Source organism: Sebastes fasciatus, chromosome 8, assembly GCF_043250625.1.
Source record: "Sebastes fasciatus isolate fSebFas1 chromosome 8, fSebFas1.pri, whole genome shotgun sequence".
NCBI lineage: Eukaryota > Metazoa > Chordata > Actinopteri > Perciformes > Sebastidae > Sebastes > Sebastes fasciatus.
This window is the reverse complement of record NC_133802.1, coordinates 17,579,574-17,599,743: the sequence shown is the minus strand read 5'-3', so window position 1 is coordinate 17,599,743 and position 20,170 is coordinate 17,579,574. Positions and strand designations below refer to the sequence as shown.

The window sequence follows — 20,170 nt, the reverse complement described above, 5'->3', positions numbered from 1 at the left end:
TAAGTATCCCTCCACCTTCCCATCAATCGTTTATAACAATAGCTGATGAATTAAGAGATGTAAGTGTACGTACACACTCATACAACCCGTCCATACTATTGCTGATAATTAATGAATGAATCTCTGACTGTCTTTTTTCTTAGTATGCTTCACTGTTCTATAAGAGCTTCCCTGTTTCATTAGTTTCCTTTTCCTCCTACTTCTGTTTAGTCTGTCAGAGTAGCAGAAAGTCCTATCACACTGTCTAACTGGAGCTGTTGCTCTCTGGAGGATCATATAGACAGCTTGTTAAAAGAAGCAAAGGCCTTACCCACAATCCCTCTGGTTGTACGCCATATATTTGTCTTAAAAGGAGGGAGCAGGAGGGAGAGTGGAAGGCACATATTGAGGAATAGAGGGAAATAAGATGGCAGCAGGCTCCAGGTCTACCCCACAGGAGATAGTACTTGTTGTTTGTGCCAAAAGGTGTTGCATGGTGGTTTCTGCACTTGTTTCTGTCAGAGCTGTGTGTACACGCCCACACAATGCCTAAAGCACACAAGCTTCTCCGTGGCCCCAATAGGCTGCGTTGGCCTTCTTGGTTTTCTCCGAACGTCAGCCACGAAAACCTTGAAGTAATGCAAGAGTAGACTCTGAAACGCTGCCGTGTTTAACAGATTAATTCAAAATCAGACGGAGATAAGTCACTATGAGTCATTGCGCTCTTTTGGCTGGGGCGTTTAATTTACTGCAATTTAATGACATTTAATTAGCCATAGTACTGTATCATGATCATAAAAGCTACTGTAGTCACGTCAGTCTGTTGATTGATGATACAATGAATTACAGCGTTGTTTAACAAAAGTCAGTAATCCGTTACATTGTGTGTGCTTTCCTTTCTCCAGATCTACATAGGGCACATAGTGAAGTACGGGGCAGCAGATGAGGACGGACGCCTGCGGTCGGGTGATGAGCTCATCTGTGTGGACGGCACGGCGGTGGTGGGCAAGTCTCACCAGCTGGTGGTGCAGCTGATGCAGCAGGCCGCCAAACAGGGCCATGTCAACCTCACTGTCAGACGCAAGTCCCCCGGATACGGAGGTGATGAGAGTTTTACATAAAACTATGTGTATTCATACATGTGTCATGCAGTGTCACATGCATGTTACATAAACATAATGCACACCGCTTGCTCTTGTGTGCAGACTATCTTTAACCTTGACAAGGTTACTGACATGAATACTTGAATGTAAAGTTGATGAAATGCATGAGTAATACTTGTCTAACCAGTCTGCTCTCTTCCTCCTCGTCCCCAGTGTCAAAAGGAGAAGGTGACGTCCCCCCGTCGCCGGCCTCCTCCCACCACAGCAGCACCCAGGCGCCCAGCCTGACAGAGGGCAAGCGGACCCCCCAGGGGAGCCAGAACTCTCTCAACACCGTCAGCTCTGGCAGCGGATCTACAAGCGGCATAGGCAGCGGCGGCGGAGGCGGCAGCGGGAGTGCGGTGGTGCCTGCCTCCCTGCAGCCGTACGATGTGGAGATCCAGCGCGGAGAGAACGAGGGCTTCGGTTTTGTCATCGTGTCGTCCGTTTCCAGGCCCGACGCCGGCACCACCTTTGGTAAGTGAGGCAGGCTGAGCCGGAGCTAGTTGAGATTGACAGGGACTTCTATTCAGCTTGACATTAGAATTTATTTTGTTTACTATAGGCTGACAATTTAGACTTTAACCTGATTCAACAGGTTGATTGTTTGGGCATTTGTAATCTGTATTGGTGCATGTTACGTGAAAAGAGTTTTTCTAAAGATCATTGTTTCTCTCTGTGATTAGTTTATTCTCCAACTGTGAGCAGCATGCACAAACAACCTTAAAACAGAGAAATATTTTGGTCTCAGAGCATTATTCTTCAGCGGTTACCAAAGTATGAAAGTATATGTAAGTATGAGTACAGATAATATGGCCTAGATTGATTTATCATCCATTTTTTTCCAGTACTTCCCGGCAGTTTATAACAACATTCCTAATGTTTTAATTGCAAGCATAAATCACACTTAAGACTTTTCAAGATCTGCAGATACCCTGAACAATTTTGATCTCAAGAAACCTGAGACTTATTGTATAAAACGCCTCTAGTCCCCCACACATACCTCCAGCAAAGACACATGTCCACAAAGCCACTGAGCCACTGAATCCCACTGAGTAAATTACAATATAAATCTACTCCTCATTGAGTTTCCTCCACTTTATGAATAGCAGGCGAGTGGCGTTTGACAGGAGTGCATTTAATGCCACAGACCGAGGTCACAAACCTACTATCATGAGCTTAGGGATAAAGAAATCTCCTCATGTGCGGAGCGCACTCCCTCAGGATCAGTCTGTCTGCAGCTCTATCACAAACACCATCACCGCAGATTCATGCCTCACAGCTGCCCTCACCAATTCATTCAGCATGTAATTGAGGTCTACTCAGCACACTCCATAGCTGTCTATACCATTTACGTATCACGGCTAAACAGCAGAATTGCATGTATTAAAGTTGCTCAGGCATTGATGAGGAATTGCAGATGTCCTCCTCGAACAAATTTGGTGTTAACCTCCGAGTGATGAATTTCCAACACCAATGTCACACCAAGGTCCCTTGTATAGTTAGCCATTATGATGATGTACTGTGGTGTGTCACGGGCAAAACGCAAGAATGGATGAGACGTTAGCCACACTGAATGTCCAGGGAAAATACGAAAAATCATTGATCCCATGGGCTAATGGTGTAACTCTGCAAAATGCGAGAATTAATGTGTTATTTATAGTGGCACCAGGGAGAGTGCTAGTCAACAACCTTGTCTAAACGTCTTGTAGTCCTTTTGAGGTTCCTGTTTTTGCTGCTGCATCGCTGCACTCCCCCGCTCTGCTCCGTCACTATTCCTCTTGGGACGACGAGATGAATGGACTTTGTGCTTTCATGTGCTGATCTGGGATCGCATCCTGCGCTCACTCTCCTAATGGATTCCAACCATGTGGGACACGAGCTGAAATCTGACAGGAATGTGTATTGCTAAAAAAACAAAAACACAACATGGCTCTGAGGATTCTTCCAGGGTGTTTGTCAGTCGCGAGAAGAACAAAGCAGTTTCAGCGGATTCAATCTCCCATACATCATGGATACATAAACCATGTTTCTCCAGTCCAGCAGGGCCCATCCCCCCTGTCACCCCCTCCTACTATGACCTGGGGTTGTGTTTAGCAGATTGGTTATTAAATCCTGGGTACTTGCCACACCCTGTAATGTCCCACATCTCATTATTTACATAGAGTGACAGGATACAAGCGCATTTTTCAATCAAGACAGAGGGAGGGTAGCTGCGAAGTGAGGTGATGTAATAAATATGGATGTTGCAAAAATACTGGATGGAAGGTGGGGGAGTGCAGGGAGGAGCAGAGATAAAGGGAGTGAGATGGAGGAGAACTGGAGATCCCCAGGGTCTGTTCAGAGTGTCTGTGTAAACAAGATGTGCTGTATTGAGCACTGTCACTCAGGTGCAGATTGTATTTCTTGCAGTGCTTGTATAGGCCCCATGACTAGTACCATATATAAGCTGCAAACCTCACCTCAGCATGCTCCTCTTTAGGAATCTTTATCATTTTCTGAGCTGGTCAAGATGCCACAGCTCAATTACCTGAACGTCTTACACTGCAGCAGCGATTGTACGCTCATTGATCCCTGGCAGGGAGGTTTAGTCATGATGCTGTGACCAGTGTATTGATAGGCTGTCAAGCGTTAGCCAGTGCTGACCCTCACCAGTGGCATATGATTCACAGCCCATTGATTTATACGTCAGACGATGGGGGCGGAGGACAGAGCCGGCATTTTTCCCACTGAGCCCATGAAGTGACATTATACAGTTTGACCCTTTCTGAGGCATCTAGTATTTTGCATGTGTACTGATTGCATTAGAACTCAGTGATTTGGATGATTAACCTTTTTTTTCATCTCTTTCTCCCTGTTTCCTTTCTGTCTTTTTCCTTTTCTAAAATACAAATCATTAAAACCAATCAACACAATCAATCAAATCATCACCACACACTAATTCTTACACACACAAACAAATATGTATGTTGACACAAAAGCTGGAAATGCTTGTGTGGCCATGCCCCACAAAATAGGACGCATCATCGAGGGCAGCCCGGCGGACCGCTGCGGGAAGCTGAAGGTCGGGGACCGAATATTGGCTGTGAACGGCTGCTCCATCACCAACAAGTCCCACTCGGACATCGTCAACCTGATCAAGGAAGCCGGGAACACAGTCTCACTCAGGATCATCCCGGGTGATGGTAAGGCTTTTGGCTTCCAGCTTCACATTGCTGTTGCATAATGCAGCACGATGTGACTTATTCATGGATGTGGTGGGAAGGAAAGAGCACTGCTGCTCTTCACAGGCAAGAGCACTTTTCATCAGGGTGTGAACCCTGGTATCTCGGAGAGTGAGTCATTGAGTAGGAGCAAGAGGTGAAGTTGCCCCCAGAAACTACTGTAGCACTTCTACAATCTTCTCTCCCTTTCTGCTTTTTGTTTATTTTTCTTCGCCGGATATCTTTTGCAATATTTTGCGTCAGTTTGAAAGGATTTAAAAACGCTGCTCTCATTTAATCAAGTGCTTCCTGTTGGTGTTAATCTCTTCGGCTTAGTTGAGGAAAGGAAATGGAACTGCATAATATCGCAGCACAAGCAGTTTGCAACCTAAAGCTCCACATTTTGGGTGAAACATGTCAAGTGCTGTAACGAGGGTGCTTGTTACTGGCTGACTGGTGAACCAATGAAAACACTTGGGCAGTGCTGTAATGTAATACCCTCCATAGAGGCAGAAAATGAAGCTCAGTTAGGACTCACTTGTGTGTGTACATGCACGATGCAAAGTTTCCCGGAAGAAAACATGGCCTGGCCTTGTAATATGTGAATGATGGCATTTATTGATCCACCATATTCTCATCTTAAATCTCATGAAAGATGTTTGTGGCTACAGCAAACTGTTCACCTCATAAAAAGAAAGAAAGGTGGCCGTGAGGAGGTCATATTTCTTGGCGTAATGAGGAGAGAGTGAGTAAAGGAGCCTGAGACAAATGAGTCAGACTGATGCTTTACACCTGCTTGTGTCCGTGGAAACTAATGCGTGCTGCACTGTTCTTGTAGGTGATAAGATAGAGTTGAAGAGATGCAAACTAAGACAGTTGTCCTTGTGTTTTTTCTCCCTCCCGGAAAAGAAGATGAAACAAAAATCATGCAAGTCATGTGTATTTTTTTCCTTTACTGCTGGTTTTCTTTCATTCAGTTGGGGCCAGTGTTGTCCATGAGCAAATGGCACATGACAACATCACAGGCGGTTAGCGTCAGGTCTATTAGAGCCTGTGGGTGGTTCAGTGAACTCTTCTGGACAGTAACATTTTGTTCTCCAGAGTGTCTTTTGAAAGCACAGCTGTGGGCAAATGCATTTAACAAAAGCAGTCACTTCATTTTAGCTCCGTTGTTTCTTTTTTTAAATGTTAATTTGTCTGTTTCTTTGCAGAATCTTCCAATGCTTCTCTGCTGACTAATGCTGAGAAGATAGCTACCATCACCACCACACACACACCTCAACAGACCACAGAGTCCCGGTAAGTGATGATGCATCCATTTTTTAAATGCGTAAATGCAAATGTCTTTCTAGAATATATTCTTTAATCCAGCACAACGTGTATTCATGTGAGTTTCTCTTTTTTTTTTTTTAAAGGAATAACTCAAAGTCGAAAGGAGCTCCACCTCCTCCACCCATACAAAGTCAGACACAGGTAGGAATGGATGTTTTCACTCCACAGTTAATGATCGTTTGGGTTTTACATCAAAACATAAATTACAGGGTTTCCACCAGAAAAGCCGCCCGGCAAAGGAGTAGGGTTTATTCACCAACAAATAGCTTAAACTGTACACACACTGCACTGCTACGTTCACAGCTATAACACAGCCGAAACCGATAACTGATAATTACCTGCTTCTTGTGGCCGATAATGGTAACACTTCATTTTACAGGTCCGCAAAATTCATGGTAATTAGGTGATAATTAGCAAGTAACCTATTTGAAATTCCAAAGAAATTACTGCCAAATTACCCCAATATTTACCTCAAAAATTATCAAAAATGTCTTTATTATAAACATTATTTGATAATTATATGCTAAAATAGCATAAAATGGTTAAAATAGGGCCCATAGGCTTGAGAAGCGTTGTGTGCGCTGCTCCTCATCGGAGGTGGAATACCAGAACTAATAGAAGACACTTGTGATCAGGCACAAATCTCACCATTGTGTGACTTATTGATTGCACAAATGTAAGCTGGTAGCTAATGTGACGATTCAGGGAGTTTTTTTAAGAAATTTCAAATACGTTATTTGCTAATTATTATCTATTTACCAGCAGACATGGAAATAAAGCATATCAATGAACTTTGTATTCTTTTCCTGGAAATGTATTAAATAAATTAGCAGCTATTGGGAAATAGTGGAATATAATTATTAAATAATGTTTATAATAAAGTCATTTTTGATAAATTTTGATGTAAATATTGGGGTAATTTGGCAGTAATTACAAATACATTTCAAATAGGTTACTTGCTAATTATCACCTAATTACCATGAAATTTGCGGACCTGTAAAATGAAGTGTTACCGTGACAATTTCACATTTTTTATTTTAAAAAACAGTTCATAACCTGAAGTTTATGCACACCTGAGGGTAAGAAATGCTAAGATGGATGCTTTAATATTCCATAGCTCTGGCCTAACCAAATCTAACTGACATCACTATTGTTAGCACAACAAAAACAAAGTTTTGACTCTCCAAATGTTCAGTTATTTTTTCTAGTAAAGTGCATCAAAAAACTTGTATTGCAAATTGCAATCGTGTTGTCTTCCTCTGAAACTGTGAAAAACATCCACACCGGCGACAACATGTTTGGTTTTCTAATTAGCGTGCTGCACTTGTTGTTGTATCGGAGTATGTAGATGCTGCGCTTGTTAAGTCAATGAAAGTAATTTGGCTTCATATTATGAGCTGAGAGCACTGCTGCATGCGTATACAGTCTTATAGTGTGTTTCTGTAGCCTTCAGAGCACCTGAATCACTCACAAATGCCAGGTGCATTTTAATGTAACAGTCATATTCCTCATGATGACTTGTGGCTTTTAGATGAGGCTAAAAGCTGCCAAGGTGACTTGTAACAATTTTTATGCAAGCCCGAGTGGGAGGTATGTCACGGTAGCAGTATCCCCTTGCCATTTGCTCACCGAGAGAGCATAATGTGGGAGACTGGGGCAGAAAAAGGGTGGCGTTCAGCTGCCTCACCCTGGCTGTGGCTGGGGAAGAATTATTAGTTGGCCCAAAGGCTGTTGTGCTCTTAGGCTATAATTTCATCATTGGAATAACACATCATAATATACATTTTCCATTATAGTTTATCAGGCCTGATATACTGTATATTGTACATCCATCTAATTTGACCTCTTTTGTTTATCTTGAAGTAAAAGTTCTACAGTGTCTTTTCAAATGAGCGAGTAGTTTCATTGTGAATAAAGCTGATTTTGGGAGAGACCACACTTGTGTTGGGAGGGAACTTCTGATGAGTATGGTAAGTTTTAAGTACAGCCCTTGTGATGCCCTTGTGGTGCCCTTACTTAGTGATCTGTACTCTGCTCACAGACTCGTTTGGCATTAATTATTCATGCATTCCAGGGTATTGTACTGCCATTGACATTTTGTGAGTTTTTGTGGGACAAGGCTTGATTAGTCCTGAAGTTCGGACTCACCTTTGTGCACCATGGATTAGTCACTCCTCCTCTCTGACTTTCTCTTTATCTCTCCTTTTGTGTCACACAGGATGCTGAGTTCTACTCTGTAGACCTCGAGCGGGACAGTAAAGGTTTCGGCTTCAGCCTGAGAGGAGGACGGGAGTACAGCATGGACCTGTATGTGTTGAGACTAGCGGAGGACGGGGCTGCTGTCAGAAATGGCAAGATGAGGGTACGAAACCATAATAGCTGAATTTGTAACTTCAGGAAATTTCTCTTCTTTACATGTTTGCACACTGTTAATGAAACGCTACCATTAGCTGGCTGTGACAGTAACGTGGCCTCTGGCTGTTTCAGGTGGGAGATGAGATCCTGGAGATTAACGGTGAGAGCACAAAGAACATGAAGCATTCACGTGCCATTGAACTGATCAAAAACGGTGGTCGGAGGGCGCGGCTTGTCCTCAAGCGGGGAGACGGATCTGTACCAGAATATGGTAGGTAAACATGTTGCATTGTGTTTGTCCTCTTCCTGTAAATAACACTGCTAATGCCGGCATTGAAGTCTTATTATTGTTCCAGCTGTACACAGAATAAAGCCTCTTATCTGCTTAGTGCACCCCAGGGACATATACTCTGATTTCCATGAATTGTATTACTGTAAATGATAAACATTTAACAGAAAGACAATTTCTGATCCATGAATTTAAAGCGAGTCTCATAGTTTCAGCACAAGATTGAGCTGTCAAATATTATTGATCAATGAAGGAATGGTTGCCACAAACGCTTGTTCAGTGATTTTGTACTCTATAGGATCTGTAGCACAGATGTTTTACAGCTGAAGTAATATTCCCTCCCAAGAGCTGTACGCTCTGCTGATGGATTATTCCTCTCACAGTTTGAGTCATGTTGTTGTACTTCTCAGCGTTATATTCTGGGGTTTAATTTCTGACTCTTTTCCCCCCTCTCAGATGGATTTGTGATACTGTATAGTATTTTCTTATCTTTCACAACGAACCCCTTCGTCTCTCTATTAAGATGTAAAACAGCCTCTTGTCTGTTTTATTTGTTTTCTCCTCTCTATTCCTATCTTCTTTCTCTCTCTTGTCGCTGGGCTCTTCCTCCTCTCTCCAGCGATGATGGCTCCTCATCTCGCTGTTGGTACAATGAGGAATGACAAGATGGGAGAGCCCTGTTTCTACCTAATGGGCCAAAATCAGACCACGGTTTGTAGCCAAAAGTCTGTCCCGATCCACTCTCCCTGTCATATTTTTCCTTTCAGTTTTATCCACCCTTCCTTCCAGCTCATCCCTACCTGAATCCCACCTTGTGTCTGCGGGTGTGTTGACATAGTGTGCATGCTTTATGTCTTGTCATGCCTGAATTAAACTTAATTTAACTTCTGTGAATCCGTACACGCACAAACCCTCCTCCTCCTCCGCCAGCCCCACACCAGATATTTTTACCGGGACTAATTTAATGCCACCTCACATGCTGCTGCCATAGCAACCTGTCTCTAATTTGGCAGACCTGCAGCCAAACGCTCCTGTTTTTGTTTTTTTTTGCTTCGAGTCTGTTCTTCCCAATGATGCTCACTGAGTTGTTCACCATTTTGTTTTGAATGATCTCCTAGGTGCCTGCTGTGCCATTGATAATCCCTGCCCTACACTTGCACCTGCTGTTGTTGCTGACATCACCTTTGTGTCTCAACCCGCAGCCCTTTAGAGAAAACATATTACTTCAATGCATTTTATGTTTATAGATCGATTTAGATTAGCCTGATTGTTCCTAGAGATATATATATGAAAGAGAACATGTATGCATGATTTCCATAAATCTCTGCATTGACTTTCTGTCGTGTCAATGCAAGAGCTCACATGAGCCGACAAGGAAAGTCATGCCTGCTGAACCCAGTAAATGTCACATGTTATTGAAGTATAAGTATTCCTCTTATAAAGGTATTTCTAGTCAACAAGCTTCTCTTCCTTTCTCCTCTCCTGCAGACGGCAGCAGTGACGGGCACCCTCCCACACCCGGGGCACAAAACACTCCGGAAGTGAGAACGCTGCCACCTAACAGCCGATATCACACCTCATTGGAGTCCAGTTATCCACCAGACCTTCACAAACCATCACGCCAGGAGGAGGCTGCGCGTGGCCGAGACAGGGACAGGGCTGAGTCAGATCACATGGACTACCAAGGCCGGCAATTTACCCCCCACCATCATCACACCTGGAATAACAATCACAGTCAAAGTACCCCCAGACAGCAGTCTCCAGACAACAGCAGTAGCAGTGGCAACAAGAAGAGCCGAGGCCGCAAAGTCAAGAAGTCCGAGTCGGAGAGCGGCATCTCTAAACTCCTAAAGACTCTGAGGAAAGACAGCTCGGGGAAGAAGGCTGCAGCTGCCGAGAAACTGAGGGGGAGAGAGCTCTCAAGCAGCAGCTCTACTTTGGACGGGAGGTCTCGTCAGCAGCGCCGGGGCTCCCTCGACCGCTCGCCAACGCGAAAGCGCGCCTCGTCTCCCGATCGGCGGCGGGCCAAGTCGATGGACCGCAGGGCGGAGCGAGCGCATCGGGACCGCACACCTGAGAGGGAGCACGACGACGGCGGGTTCCTTGCAGTCACCCCTGAACGCAAGTTCTACGAGCGGAGGCTCCTCAAGGACTCGCACGTGGCTGGGCAAGTCAGGGAGGCCACAACCCCCGAGCGCACCAACAACAACGGGGATTCCTTGTCTCTTTCCAGGGGCCGTACGTACGACAGAGCCACAAAGAACGGCAACCTCCTGAGAGACTCTTCCTCAGAGAGGAGGGAGGAGAGCTATCTGATGAACGGGACGCCGGAGCGACGATACCGAGCGGAGCGGGACTCTTCCCCTGATAGCAACTACAGCCGGGATGAGCTGAACTATGCAGCAGCACCCAGACTGAAGGATTACTACGGCATGATGAAGAACAACGCTGCACACAACAATGCTGCCTACAACAACACAGGCCATAACAATAACACAGCGGGTCAGAGCCCAAACCAGCTCCCGGAGCCCAAGAGAAGGCTGTACAAAGAAAGCCCCAAAGACCTCAGCATCTAGAGCAGAGATCCCCCTCGCCACTCTCTCCTCTATCTGTGCAAACTATGTACCATACACTGGAATTGGACTTCTGAGGATACTAACTCTTGTGCTTTATTTGGTCGACCGGTTTATTGATTGATTTGATTGACTTAACTACTTGTGATCCCATCCAGAGATTCATAAAACAGCAGGAGTACAATCCTTCTATCAGTTCATACTGGTCGTTTCGTCATTGTTCTAGTTATTTTGAACATAACAGAGGTTGTTGTACTATAGTAAAGGTATTGTATGTGCCTGCATATGAAATCAGTGATATTGCTTTTTGTAGGCATTGCTGAATCTAAATATTTGTTCCCTCAGAGGTATGAAACATGCTTCCAGTTGTGGTATCTTCTGACTACTAAGCTTGTTTTTAGACGTCTGTTCCATTCCTGAATTGCTTTACTGAACAAACTATAGCACAAGACACTGATGGCTCACAAGAGCTGTGAAAGTCACGTTGGACTTCTTGCAAAAAAAAAAATCTAAATTTAAGATCTGATGGTAAAAGTAGAGTGATAATTATATAAATAATATATGACGTTTTTGTTGCATTTGCTCTATTTATTTTTTAATTTGGCACATATCTTGAGCAAGCTTCATTCCTTGAGGACCAAGGAAGAAGTGCACACTGTACCTGGGAAAGCATGCTGTATCCTTACTTGTGTTGCATCCTTGAAATGTGTTGCAGCTCACACTCCTTTTGCCTAAATACACTCACACACTACCGAAATTGAGAAAAGAGATCAGACAACTGATGAGAAAAATGGCACCGGTGTTATTAGTTTCTCCCTCGCAGTAGGATTATAAAAATAACTTTAATGCTCACTTTGTTCCTCAGTGTGTACTGATGTAGCAGGGAGGGAACCTGACTCACTATTGACTACAGGCAAAACCGCTCCGGTAGATTCTCTGCTGCGGGAAAATGAGAGTTATCTAAATTTGTGTCTTTATTATGCAATCAAACAGAATAGGTTTGAGAGCCAAACTATTGTCGCTGCAATCAAAAAATGTTTTATTGCAAGTAAAATAAATTTGTGATTAAAAATGTATTAATGCAAATCCAGATGTTTTGCTTGCTGTTAAGCAGAATCTACGACCTACGCTGAAAGATATAAATGCCCTGACACACCAAGGCGACGTTTTGCCATCAGATAGTTTGGGGCCGTTGGTGAGCATCTGTTGGCCTAGTTTTTTTCGATGCGTCCCGCACCGTCCGCTCTAGTCTGCCCATGTCGACAGCTTCTTGGCCGATTCAGCATGTTGGATCGGCGGCGGAGCTCTTCGGTGAGGGAAATCACTCTGATCGGCTGTTCAGTTTAAACGAATCAGTGCACAAGAAGAGAAACGGAAGTGAGGAAAGCAAGCAAACGAGTATAGTCAAGAGGACACACACAGAAGGCTCTTCTCGTGTTTCATCATCTCATCTGATCGTTCCAATACACAGATATTTTCACGCCAACGTGGCCATCTGGAATGAGGCTAAGTGGTGAGTGAGAGTGGTGTGAAAATGGTCAACAAACGCCGCATTCTTTCATGTACGTATCATAACAACGGCTTGTCCTCGGTCCTCTGGTTTCCCTTTCTGAATGACGAAAACAGACTACCGCCGCCTGCTGGTGTGGAGGGTTATTTCATCTCACAGAGCGTATGTGCTAACTGGCTGTCGGCTGTAGTCTTTGTGGTGTGTTCTAATGCGACTTGTCGGTCAAGACAAAGGCGACGCAACAGTCGGCCTTCATCGCTGCTAGTTCTTTGATGTTGGCTTGGTGTGTCTAGTCTAAGACAGTCTAAGAATGACTCTATTGGCCGTTCTCAATCGGAGTGACAGCTTGGCAACATCCACTGTTGGATTCGCAAACAAAAATTTCGGATTTGCAAACAAATTATACTTGCAATAAAACGTTTTTTGATTGCAGTGTGGAAAGGTTTACTCTCAAACCTATTCTGTTTTATTGCGTAATAAAGACACAATAGTAACTCCATAAATTTGTTGCTAAAAAAAAATTCAATTTAATACTTAAGACGAGTCTGCATTATGCCACAATACCAGCTTGAAGCTGCCATAAAATATGATTTCTCAGATATTCCAAGAAAAAAAAAAAAAATGAAAACAAATTTGTAAATTATCCCTGTGCAAGATGCATGTGTAAATTTACGTGTAGTTTATCTGATAGGTCTGAGCGAGAATAAATGATAAGGAACATGCACTGTAATCCCACAGTGATTGTCAGCCCCGTCCTCATGTTGGCGGTAACCACATTTGCGCACCGACCACCTCCCAGGTCCCGACACAAAGAGCTGATGTGGTTTCTTGTGTTGGTAATATATACACGGAGAGTCCCGGTACAGGAGACGACCAATCTGCCATGCTGAGCCACGCTGTCACGCCACTGGAGTCTGACTGCTGCTTTATAATGTGTTTTGTGTGTATTCTCTGTTTTATGTTTCATTAAAAAACTAAAATATATTGGATAAACCACAACAAAAATGCATTGTTTGATCACTGTTGTCGCCATGGTACTGTATTAACAAAAAAAACGAAGAAAAAAATAGAAACACAATTAAATAAGAAGTTAACCTGTTGGCCATCACCTGTAAAGAATTTTTCCAGTGTAACTATTAGGAACCTGTCGAGGAATAAAATGTTGCCTTTTTCTTGTACAAAAGAGAAATTTATGAAAAACCTCAGCAGTGAGGAATGTGATATTGTGTTTATATCTCTGAAATGGACCTGATGATTTATGGGAAATATGTTGATTTACTCTGGATCAGGTATGTAAAGACATTTTAAAAATGAAAGACTGTATTTGGTCAATCAGAAACTGTTTGATGGTTTGAATCTCTCTCGATGGTTAGCCTGCCTTTGTATTATAAAGCACTTGTATGCAGTCTGTGTTCTTCAAGCATTATTTCTTGCAATGTGCTCCGGACATAATGCTGTCTCTGTGTTGATAAAAGCAGTACATGTATATGGGCCAATCTTTTTTATAAAACTATGCATATATAAATACTACATTGTTCATAGCTTTATTTGACCCATGAAGCTATACATAACATTAGTCTAAGTACAAGTAGATGTGGACTTATCCAGCTTCTTTTCTTGAGATGGATTACAATGTATATGTAGCTATCAAAAGAAGTCTGTGAATGCTATTTTTATTATCAAATAAAGTTTTCCATACAAATTCAAAAGGATTTCATATTTCTGCACAGCCGTTTTTCAGTAACGTCTCCGGAGAGGCTTTTGAGTTTGTTTAATCTTTCTTATCGAGTCACTCTGCTGTGTCAGTCGCGGTCACACTGAGTTTTAATATGCAGCTTCAGAGACTTTGTTTTATTGAAGATCAACACTGGAGGAAAATGTACTACATTTAATAATAACTGTACAATGGTTCACACACACAATAGTGACATGGAAATAGAACAGTGTAGAAAGAGAGTCCATAGTATGGGCTGTCAACTGCATTGCCTTCCTTGTCTATATAATAGTGCAGGACACAGACTGGAGGGACGTAGTACGAGCAGTAGTGTCTCTCTCCATGCATACGCTACGACAAAAGCATGTTTGTTTATGTTAGAAAGTTACAGCCGGTGCTGCAATAACAATAATCGGTATACCTTTATGATAACCATCATTAATAAATGGTAAATTGATAGCCAATTAAACTTAGTTGATAGTTATTTTACTGTTAACTAACAATGAAATGATAGTTAATCGTGTTTACTAATTATTACTAATGATACAATTTCTGTTATTTTATTATTAGTTTGTGTATTATGAAATATTTAGGTTATACATGATGTATTGTGTCATAGCTGTTAAGAGGCGATAACAATTACATTCTGACTACATTAGTAAACTATTAACAGTGTATTGTTGCACACATTATAACATTGTATATACTATATTAAGTATTTGTTAATGATTACCAAATGATCTGTAAACTTTTAAGAAATAATTTGTAAAACATCTCTAAACATTATAGATGGACCAGAAACCTTTATTATTAACCATCGACAAAGTATTATCTATCTATCTAAATAATGTTTATAGATGCTTTACAAAGTATTTATTAACCATTTAACAAAGTATTATAATCATCAGTTGTAACTTTATAATAGCCATCCAAATAATGTTTATAGATGGTTTACAAACCACTTATTAACCATTAACAAAATGTTACCACTATCTGGTCCATCTATATATGTAATGTTTATACACGTTTTACAAACAATATCTGAAAGGTTTACACATTTTGTAATGATTAATGAATACTTAATATAGTGTATAAAATGTTATAATGTGTGCAATAATAAACTGTTAAAATAACTTAAATTATAGCATTACTAATAATTAATAAACATTAATTTTCATGGTTTGTTAACAGTAAAATAGCTGCATTTTAATCAATTTACCAATTATAAATGATGGTTATTATCAAGTGTTACCCACTTATCATACAACTGATATACTGCAACAAAACAATACTATACACTGTGTAGAACTGGGTAACTGTTTAGTTTAACTTGAATATTATAACTTGTTATTATTTATTTACAAAAAGCTAAATGGTATCTTGTCTGTGTGAACAAAAAAAAAACATAAAGCTGCCATCTATCCAATATTCTCCAAAGACCTTTATTAACATTTTTAGAGCATGACTTTCTCGGGGTTTGTTTTGCTAAATTAAAGCAGCGGGTGATTGATTTTTTCCCCCTTAAGCTCGACTTCAGACCGCTCAGTGAGTAAATCTGTATTCAGTGAAAGATCTACTGGTAAGATGGTTGCTATAGCTACGCATGAAGGTCATTATGGGAGGGATGTTGGGCTGTTTTTGTTTTTCTCTATAGTGTGGCATACTGCACAACCAAGAAGTGAGGAGGAGGAACCACATGAGTTTGTGTCATTCATCATACTGGTACAACTCATCGTGACGTCTTTCACAAGAGTAAAACAATGAAGATGTAAACTGGCTGATAAACTATCTGCGGTATCTATAGTGCAGTAGTCACTATAGAGGATTACTGAATTGGTGTATTATAACAGAAAACCTTTCTCTAAATATTGTTTTCTATATTCTGAAAATCTATTGAGAAATGTTCTCCCAATGATTCTTCCGATAACTGATCCTTCGGTAACACTTTTCTTTAAGACCCCCCTGATGATGAGCACTTATTTATGGAGGCCCACAAGAGTCACAGAAATATTAATAAAGCATTCAATTGATTAATAACTAATTGTACAAGAAATTCATTAATAAATGTGTTTACAAATGTATTTATTAAATGCAAATGGGAAAAGAAGTTGCCCTTTTAAATGCCTGATTAAAACCAGTATTTTTATTTCAATTTGTAAATCAAGTTATTTATTCCTCTTTTTAAACTGCATTTTCAAATAGATATTATTTATTCATGAATTCATCCAAGTATTTTTAAATGATATACTTATTGACCGTTATGGTGTTTTTGTAAATCCCTTTTTAATTTGAACTATTAATTGATTCATGATTAATATTTAATTATTTATAATTCTTCTTTTTATTGCCCATTAAAATATCAAATAATAAATTACTCTGTAATCTAGTCCATTTATTCCTATATTAATAATACATTTGTAAACAAATTTATTAATGCCTATTTCTATTGTACAATTAGTTATTAATTGATTCAATGCTTTATTACTATTTCCGTGACTCTTATGGTCCTCCTTATTAGCAGCGTAAAAACATTTAATAAATAATGTATAACATACAACAGTACGCAGCTATGAGGACATATCTAAGTACTTGTTAATGTACAGTATTTGTCAGCAATCATAACTGGTAACACTTAACCTTAAGTCCCTCTATTTAGCATTTATAAGCAATATACAAATATTTAATAAATGGTTTATATCACGCATTACAGTGTAGTTGTGAATAGCTTTGAGGACATTTTAAGTGTTTATTAATGTAAAGTATTCAACAATCATAACTTCCCCCATGTGTGTTTTACTATATTTTGATTCGTTATCTGTTTATCAGTCCACAGGAGGAGTTATAGTTGTTAACAAATACATTAATTAACATTTATATCTGCTTACAATTACATTATAGTGTGTTATAAACCATTATTTAATGTTTAAATACTGCTCAGAAATGCTGAGAGTTAAAGTGTGTGACATGATGGAAGTAAGTAACACGAGTACTAATTGTTTCCACCCCATAACCTTTGCATCAAGGTGTCTCTTGATAATACTGTTATCCAATAAGTCTTTGTCTGTGTTAACCTTTAATTAATATGATTAATATTCGTCACCAGACAAAGTTGGTGTTGTGTCATTCATCCCTGATTAATAATGTCCTAATCCCTTAGGTAGGCCAAGTTTTAAGTCCAAGGTGACCTGTGATTGAAATGCGATTACAGTAGTGATGCAGATGCCTCTATAAGAGAAATGCAGACACTCTCCTCTGTGTTTGTCTCGCTCTAAGTGTTCGTACCATCAAGATCTGCAGCAGAAGAGCACTACAATAATAGCTCCAAAGTAGAAATTGACTCAAGACATAAATGCATGATGAATAGGTCATTCACATTTATTCATTTGATTAAATATACTACAGTCATATTTTTTTTGCCACCCAAATTGCAAGTAAAACATAAACAGGATGAGTCATTTGCAAAGTGCGTTTTATTTTACGTTGCCTTGATTACATGCCTCTACATTCAAAAATAAGCCAGTATCATATAGGATCCAACTGTAAAAGATTAACATTTTTTTTCCCCTTTCCTCTCAGGAAAAAAAAAATCTCTTAGATTTTTAAGTTGGATATTCTGTACATTCAGGAACAACTCTGTAATGGGCTGACATTTCCTGCAACTGTCTTTAGGTTGAACCAACACGTTTGTAAAAATACAAAAAAGGACGTTATTTCTGTAGACAATAGCCTTCAGTCGTTTCCCGGGGGGAGCGGAAGTCTTCTTCTCGGATAGTAGATCACGGAGCCTGTGTTGACGGCCCTTTTATGCAGGAGACACTGAGCTGGTGGAGACAGAGGAGGCCTCGGTCTTAGTGGAGGATGCTCCCTCCTCCTCCTCAAAGGGGTTCTTCCCGCAGCACATGGTGGTGATCATGCAGTGGCGGAACTGCTTGTTCATGCAGATGTAGATCATTGGGTTGTAGATGGCGGAGCTCTTGGCAAAGAAGGCCGGGATGGTCATGAAGACTGGTCCGAACTCAGAACCCTGATTTAAGAAGATGAACCAGGCCACACTGGCGTAGGGACACCAACATACCAGGAAGGCGATGACCATGATTACGACCATGCGGGTGACTTCCCTCTCAGCCCTCTGAGTGGTCTCAGACTCCTGCTGGGCAGCAGCAGCCTCCTTGACGGCGCAGAGCAGACGGCCATAGCAGAAGAAAATGATCGTCAGTGGAATGGAGAAGTGGCAGACGAACATGTAGATGACAAAGGACTCATTGTTGAAGCCCTCTGCACGCGTGTAGTAGTCGACTCCACATGAGCACTGCATGCCCTCGGGGATGTAACGAGACCAGCCGACGAGAGGGGGTACGGCACAAGCACAGGCCATCAACCAGGTGAGGCCCAAACCCATGATTGCGTGATCCTCCGTGAAGCGGAAGCCGCTGATGGGCTTGCAGACGACCATCCACCTTTCAACAGCCAGAACGACCAGTGACCAGAGGGCTATCTCACCGCCGACGGTAGCAAAGAATCCTTCCAGGTTGCAGCCGAGGCGTCCTAGGACGAAGTAGCCGTGCATAGAGGTGTACATCGTTGTGGTGAATCCTCCAAACACCATGAAGAGGTTAGCCACCGCGAGATTCAGCAGGATGTAGTTTAGAGGGGTCCGCAGCTTCTTGTGTTCGAGGGTGACGTACAGAGTGAGGAAGTTGATGGGGAAGCCAAGAAGGATGAGCAGGAACATGTAGGCCCCCAGGGCAGCGTAAGCTGCTGGGTTGACAAGGTAGTACTGAGGGTAATCATAAGGACTCCGGACAATGCCGGTGGTGTTTACCATAGGGACATAGAAGTATGGTCCCTCTGTGCCGTTCATGGTTGCGGCTTGCGGTTGCGATCAGCCCCTTCGGTTTCGTGTCTTCTGGCTGCTCAGGATAGTGATGGAGAGGGACGCTTCTACAAATGGACCCAGGTGGCCACGTACTGGCTTTTAAAGGCACACCTTGGATTATCACTTTCCAAATCCGTCAGCACAAAGTGATTTAGGCCACAGTTAATATCTAATCCAGCCACCACTGCAAACATAACTGACCACTCATCAAGATATTAAGGTTACACCGGCTCATGCTTATCATGGAGCTATCCGCTAACTTCTTATTTTAAAGCATGATTTCAACATGGTACCTCATGGAAATAATTCATCTTTTCACTGAGTTTGAAAGATACTATCGAGGGCGACTGTTTTTGTGCACAGAAGACAGTGAACGTCTCCCCATATTTGTGTGCCTTTACTCAAGGTGCTCACAACTCCTTCAGCAACAACCTGCAGTCGGAGCGGATTGCAGCCGTTGATTTGCTCACATATAGATGTGAATTTAATCTGTTTTAGCTGTGCGATGGACTGGTGACCTGTTCAAGGTGTCTCTCTGTCTTCTGCTGGGAGACGCTCCAGAATAGAGTCAAGCAGGTGACGGTGGTGAATTCATATAAATTCATTTCATGACTTGCAACCCCAAAACCGTAATCTAACAGTGAATGTACAGAATGTATAACATTAAGTTATAACTATAACATCTGATGTCATTTTTATTCTAAAAACAAACTCACTCACTCATATTTTAGACAACTTTAGTGAGGGTGATCACAGGTTAATTTTAAGAAAGGTATGAATTATATTTAGACACAAAAATCACTCACTGGTCTATAGTTTATAGTTCAAACAAATAATATTCCTTCTTGAAAAGTCTTCCTGAGTACAAATTGCTCTTGAGTAGGACTACAACTAACAATCATTTTCAATCAATTAATCTGCTATTTATTATTATCATTTTCTTGATTAATCATTTAGTTTTAGTATAAAATATTTTAAAAATAGTGAAAAAAATGGCATTTAAAATTTCTCCAAGCCCACAGTGATGTGTTCAATTTGCTTGTTTCGTCCAAACAACAGCCCAAAACCTAAATATATTCAACTTACTGTCATACATGACAAAAAAAGCAGCAAATCTCAAATGTTTAAAATGATAAAACGATTAATCGATTATCAAAATAGTCACCGTTTAATTTTCTGTTGATCAACTACTCATTG

The 20,170-nt window shown here is 41.3% G+C and overlaps 2 protein-coding genes across 21 annotated transcripts in view; one reads left to right on the top strand and one right to left on the bottom strand.

The window, feature by feature from the left end:
* LOC141772686 (membrane-associated guanylate kinase, WW and PDZ domain-containing protein 1-like) overlaps positions 1-14,092 on the top strand; it is a 105,187-nt gene extending 91,095 nt beyond the window's left edge. For 15 of the 20 annotated variants that reach the window (XM_074643968.1, XM_074643971.1, XM_074643963.1 and 12 more), the window contains 8 exons: positions 885-1,080; positions 1,296-1,598; positions 4,103-4,306; positions 5,536-5,623; positions 5,740-5,797; positions 7,875-8,018; positions 8,144-8,282; positions 9,789-14,092. In XM_074643968.1, the coding sequence (XP_074500069.1) occupies positions 885-1,080; positions 1,296-1,598; positions 4,103-4,306; positions 5,536-5,623; positions 5,740-5,797; positions 7,875-8,018; positions 8,144-8,282; positions 9,789-10,876 (2,220 nt within the window). In that variant the 3' untranslated portion in view covers positions 10,877-14,092. Of the gene's footprint in view, positions 1-884; positions 1,081-1,295; positions 1,599-4,102; positions 4,307-5,535; positions 5,624-5,739; positions 5,798-7,874; positions 8,019-8,143; positions 8,283-8,919; positions 9,012-9,788 lie in introns of all 20 variants that reach the window. The other 5 variants (XM_074643965.1, XM_074643982.1, XM_074643977.1 and 2 more) reach the window with 3 other exon arrangements.
* Positions 14,093-17,449: 3,357 nt separating this feature from the next.
* LOC141772685 (rhodopsin) lies at positions 17,450-19,052 on the bottom strand. Its single transcript, XM_074643961.1, has one exon. It carries the CDS (start codon positions 18,956-18,958, stop codon positions 17,900-17,902), a length of 1,059 nt encoding a protein of 352 aa, XP_074500062.1. The 5' UTR covers positions 18,959-19,052; the 3' UTR covers positions 17,450-17,899.
* Positions 19,053-20,170: the final 1,118 nt, after the last annotated feature.